We start from the raw sequence: 6,000 nt of genomic DNA, 5'->3' as shown, positions 1-6,000 counted from the left end.
CTTACTCCTAATGACTTGAAGGAACTGGATGAGATGTTACGGGTAGAGGCTGACAGTGGTGAGGAGGAAATTGAAAGTGATGACCATATGTCAGCTACACAGTTGAAAGATGTGATTTACCACTGGGAGAAGTTCAGGGAACTGGCTTCAAAGCACCCAGAAGTGGAAAAAACTGAACTAGCTTTGTGTCATGTTGAGGACTCAGTGGTCTCCTTCTTTAAACATAAGTTAATGGTGAGGAGGACAGATGCCCCACAGACCACAATTGACACTTTCTTCAGTAAAAGGCAGAGGGAACAAGATGCTAGCCCTCAGCCTTCCACTTCAAGAAGGAGAGAGGATGTTCATGGTGGAGAATCTGTCAGTCCAGAGGTTCCTGACATTTTCATGGAAGGTGACTCACCTTCCAAGAAGCAGTAAAATGCTTCTCCTCCACCTCCACTTCCTTCTCTTCTCCCTTCTCCTCCTGCACCTCCCACTTCAAATGCACATCATCACCATCATCCAGGAGCCTTCTACATACACACCTCAAAGTAAGTAAATTTTTCCGCCATTTTTGTTGAAGTTAGGAAATTTTCGGTGAGCTGGAACCAATTACCCAAAAACCCATTGAAACAATGGTTTCGGTTAACGAACGTTTCGGTTAACGAACGACCTTCTGGAACGGATTGAGTTCGTTAACCGAGGGGCCACTGTATATATATATATATATATATATATATATATATATATATATATATATATATATATATATATATATATATATATATATATATATATATATATATATATATATATATATATATATATATATTGAAATAGGAAAGGCACTTTTTAATGCAATGCAGATTTCAATTTCAATACTGACAGTCATGTTGTGCTTTAGTTTCTACACCATAAGAACTGTCTCCAGTTCAGTACTCGTGTAAATGCTGATGAAAAACAGACTTGTGCACCAAAACATATGGCTAACATCCTTCTTGTATAAAGACATACTAATGCTAAAAACCTCATAAACACTTGTCTTTTGATTATTCCTTTTTTAAGAGAATACGTGAGTGTATCAGTAACATTTCAGTAGTGTCAACAGGCAAGAAAACTGGCTAAAGTCCAAAAGTCAATGGCATTTTCCATTTCCCTCCCCATCCCTCCTATCTGACCCATCAAATTTGAGCATTATCATGATTTCAGAAATGATTATTGTCATTTAAAGACTTCAGTATCCCATTACAGCAGAGCCTGAGCTTGGAAACTTCCTCATACAATTACAAGCAAGTTTCAGCTCAAAAATTATTTAATGTTTTGTCTAATAGTTGCTAGCAGAAACATTTTTAAATTGCCATAAGAGTATCTCATATAATGTCATTTTGTCATCTTGTAGGACTGATCAATAATCCCAATGTATAAGTAAATTAAAAACACCCCTTGCAAATCACTCAAAATTGTAATTACAGAAGATCCTTCCCTACAAGAGTGAATAGAAAACAACCATGGCTAACAACAATTAAAACAACATCTACCAAGGAAACAACCTGAAGATTTTAAGCTTCACAACGAATGACCATTTGAACTGCATTAAAGGTGAGAGAAATATAAGTAAAAACCAATAAAAAATGGCATGCATTTTGGGAGTGTTGAAATAATAAATATCTGAAAGGCAAACTGGGCTATACAACACCGTTCATCGCAATTCCATATTTCTTGTAATGCAAAAATATTTTAATATAATAATGTTCTGACATCCACATTTTACATTAAGAACAGCAGAAAATCTCATTATAGAAAGACAGCACTCCATCCAACAACCAACCTACACATTTTATTTCCATTATGCAAGTTTCTTATGTGAATGAAAGAAAATTTGATGGCTTGTACATAGAACACATAAGAGATTTTTCTGTAAGACATCTCAAAGGAGAAATACATGAAAAACTTGTATGCAACATGAAAATCAATGCTCCACAACTAATCACGTTCACTTCTTGATATCCATAAAATTTTATGCACATCACAAGATCGTATATTTTAATAGTGTCCACAACAAATGTGAGGAAAAGTTTACTGTTCAGAGCATCCAAGGGGATTCAGAAAATAATTCACAAAGTTCAACCAACACATTTTCAGAAGTGGCAGACTAACACAGTGGTTCAGCAGTGGTTCAGTCAAGTTTTCAGAGTGGATCAGCCATGTAGAAAGTTGTGAAGTGGCTGATCATGAAACTCAGATCTTCAAAAATTCACTAAATCAACTGCATTCAACAGAGCTAAATATACATGCGTCTTCAGAAGTGATCGACTAAAACAGACACGCAGTTGGCACCTATATGAGAAGTGTGTGGTGCGTCGGCCAGGGACATATTGGTCCACTGTGCTGGCTGGCCTGTGGGGGTGTCTGAGGACTTAAGGGCAAAACTCCAAGTATTGGGAGACACTGAGGCAGCATGAGGGAGTCGCAGCTCTACAGGTCGTGCAAACTGCAGCCCATGGGGACCACACATCACCAGAGGACTAAGAAGGGTCTCACCTGTAATACCATTACAAAAAGCATTAACTGAATATCTTTAGCATAAATACCATTCTTAACTGGAGTAAGAGCATACAGTACTTTATAAAAGAATACAGTATTGTATCTTAACATCCTGTCACACTACATAGTTCAAAGATTATTTAGTAAAATTATAAGGATAACGATCACTTCCCGGAGCATACGTTAACATCAAATTTTTTGAGGATTCAAACTAGCTTCTGATCATTGATAATTAACCATATAATAACTTTTTAATAAATCCATCTGCCTCTTAAAAAAACACTTTCAAAGAGCAGATTTTATAATATACTTTACATCCATTAAACTTATGAAAGAGAGATGAATGATCATATTATAATTCTAAATTCATAACTTTATCTGCTCATACTTTTTTTTATTCTGAAAGGCAACTCTACAGAGTAGATTGGTTAGTCTATAAGACATTTCTATATGGCCCAAATAATAATGAAAAATATTGGGGAATTGATTTTAAAATCCAATTTTATAACCCAGCCCAGATAGAATGACTTGTAAATGTGCCCACTACAACTTGAGGCTTACATGATAAACTCATCCGAGGATAATATAAATTTTCCCACTGCATTTTAAATTATCTAATTCTGTGCAAGCCAATAATACCCCATTATGGGCCTACCACACTCAACTCATATATTTCAACACTCAGCCTATTCCTCACTTACAATTTAACTGTACTGGAGGAGAGTAGTGCATCAATGTAATAATAATATGTGATAAGTTGCATGTAAACTTTGGATAATGCAGTGCCTTACAGACAACACTGTGCCTTGTAAATATTAGAGAATAATGCCCCAGTGTATTGGGGAGGCTTTTAAGCATTTTAAATCTAAAAAAAAAAAAATATATGGCTACACACATCACCAACATTGTCTGACACCCTGGCACCACACTGTCAGTCACCATTAAATGATATCACCATATGAACAAGGTAAGTGTTCTCACTTTTGTTTTTTGGTCGTTTTAAAAACTTAGCTATTACAGTATTTCAAAATATTATAACTTTCTCATAACTTATTTTTTATGCACAGCATGTAAGCTTAAGTTTTATTGCTAGGTACTGCAAAGGCTAAAACTGAGGGAAGCCTAAACCAATGGTAACTGGGGCTAATCCAAAAAATAGCATTTTCTCCACAACAGCTGTAATCCTTAATAAAGAAAAATAAAGTAGTAAAAGTTGTTTTAAGATTGGAATCTAGAGAGTTATGATCCTCAAAAACCAAATGCAAAGCTCATTCTTCAAATTGTTTAGGCGTAATTATATACAGCTCCACTTTATTTTCACTGCCTCTAAGGTAGACTACAAAGAGAGAGGGGATGGGGAGTGGGAATTGCATTTAAATCTTTCAGGGGAGGTGCAATGGATTAAATGTTGAAAAATGACATGCAGTGTGCTCTTTCTTTGACTTAATCTAAAGCTTGTTGAGAAGAAGCAATGCCAACCCTCCCATGAATTCCAGATGAAATACAATTGCACTTCTAGAAATATAACATCTGTATTGAGTTTGTTTATTTGGATCTAGAAAGGTAATAAAGGCAGTGGAACTTGAAAAAAACAAAAAACATCGACCCTTAGAGGATTGGGCGGGGGTAAAGAGTTGATTAACTTTTAAATTAACCGCAGTCATAATGGGTTAGGGTTTTCCTGACTTACTAAGCGTCAAGCCTTCAGCAGACATATTCACGAGTCATTCTATGTAAATTGAAGTTATATATGTTGGTACTGCTAGTAACAGAGTTAGCATAATAAATTTTTGTTCCACAATAAAATATATAGTGAATGAGTCATATTTCAGGTTACTGTACGGTACAATATAGGTACACGTATTTGTATCTGAATGTTAACTAGTAGAGATGGGACAAATAAATCTGTGAAAATGGTTTCCTTTCTTAGTTGCGACTAAAGTTGAACAGAAATTTCACGTTTAATTTTTTCTCTATACAAATCATAATTATCTACAGTTCTCCTCTACATTACTTAAATGAATACCGTTGTTAGTAAAAAATTCAAAAGGTATGAACCCATATTATAATGATGTTCCCAATGTGTTCTAAAAGTTATAAAGGCTCCAACTTTAAATGGGTACAACTGGGTAAATTTTTTAGAAATAATATACTGTATATGAAATCCTACATCAATTATTTGGCCTTACATATGAAATTATGACAGAACTTAAAAATAATTTGTGAACTTTAAATTTTGATATCACCATTTTGACAGATCTAGTGAACATACTTGTAAGTTCTGACAATAATATAATGACCTCTTGTCATGTAGTACTGTACTTGTATCATATAAAAGAATTTATGTAGAGTCAACACAGCCATGTGTGAACAGCTGAGAGCTTAAATTGTACGGAGTCATTTTTTATTATTATTTTTTTTTTACATCACAGTGAAAGTGAAAGTAGGTCCAGTAGGCATGACTGCCCATTAGGGACAATTTGGATACAGCACACTGTATAGTAAGCCTTCAGTACACAAGGTGGCAGCATGGCTAGTACTGCTCTCGACCACATTCAGTTTCTCAAGTTATAGACTTCGGTATCCATTTACAGTTGGGTGAACTGGGAGCACCTGGGAATTAAACCACTGACCCTTGGAACAGGAGGTGAGTGCTGTATCCGCCTGACCACCGCAACAGTAATAAATGTACAGTGAACCCTTGGAGATTTGGACCTGGTAATTCCAGATTTTGGAAGATTTGGACAAAATTTGGGAGTTCCGGGGGTCAAGATGCCTCTGAGTAAGAAGCATTCCCAAAACAGAGCATGATCATCTTAGGCCCGTGTAACTAATTCGTCAGAACGTGGGACACAGGTGCCCGAGACGGAAAACATAAAGAGAGTTGTCAATTGTTGTTTGTGGGAATATTATTTCATTCACTCTTGTAATGATACAATGTTTCTTATGTTATAGTAGGTAAATGCACGGATTCTATAATTTGTGTATCGCTGTGCCCATCACCGTTTTCAAATTAGACTACAAAATATATATTTCTCCCATATGTGTCTGACAACATACGTCTGGCAACGGGAACAGTAAGGGGAGCGAGTGACTGTGTTTGCTAGTTGGCTCATAGGCTACTATTGCAACTCATCACTCTTCCCTGCCATATTTCACTGTTATTATTAGTGTTTACTGATATAATAATGCTTAACAGTGATTAATCATGGCATTGTAGTGAGGTTACACTCATCACTGTAACCACCAGGCTACTGGGCCAAGCTATGAGGTGTTATGGGTGTTTTTCAACTCATATTTTGGGGTAAATATGCATAACTTTCTTCATTTATTTTTACTCAGTTACATGCAAACACCATCCTACATATATATTGTGAAAAAAAGTAAAAGAAATAATTATCCTAAGGGCAAACACAAAGGGAATATACATTTCTTTGCACACGAGTTAGCTGGCTCAATGAGGGAGCGGGAGGA

General features: G+C 35.8%; 1 protein-coding gene across 9 annotated transcripts in view; it reads right to left on the bottom strand.

Annotated features, from left to right (window-relative positions):
• Window positions 1-794: 794 nt before the first annotated feature.
• Window positions 795-6,000, bottom strand: part of LOC121870077 (tight junction protein ZO-1-like) — a 108,168-nt gene continuing 102,962 nt past the window's right edge. For 8 of the 9 annotated variants that reach the window (XM_042371850.1, XM_042371847.1, XM_042371845.1 and 5 more), the window contains one exon: window positions 795-2,523. In XM_042371850.1, the coding sequence (XP_042227784.1) occupies window positions 2,282-2,523 (242 nt within the window). In that variant the 3' untranslated portion in view covers window positions 795-2,281. The remainder of the gene's footprint in view (window positions 2,524-6,000) is intronic. The other variant, XM_042371851.1, reaches the window with a different exon arrangement.

The sequence above is a fragment of the Homarus americanus genome, unplaced genomic scaffold, assembly GCF_018991925.1.
Source record: "Homarus americanus isolate GMGI-L3 unplaced genomic scaffold, GMGI_Hamer_2.0 scaffold27875, whole genome shotgun sequence".
Classification (NCBI taxonomy): domain Eukaryota; kingdom Metazoa; phylum Arthropoda; class Malacostraca; order Decapoda; family Nephropidae; genus Homarus; species Homarus americanus.
Note: the sequence above shows the minus strand (reverse complement) of the source record. Positions and strands in the feature narration are given on the sequence as shown.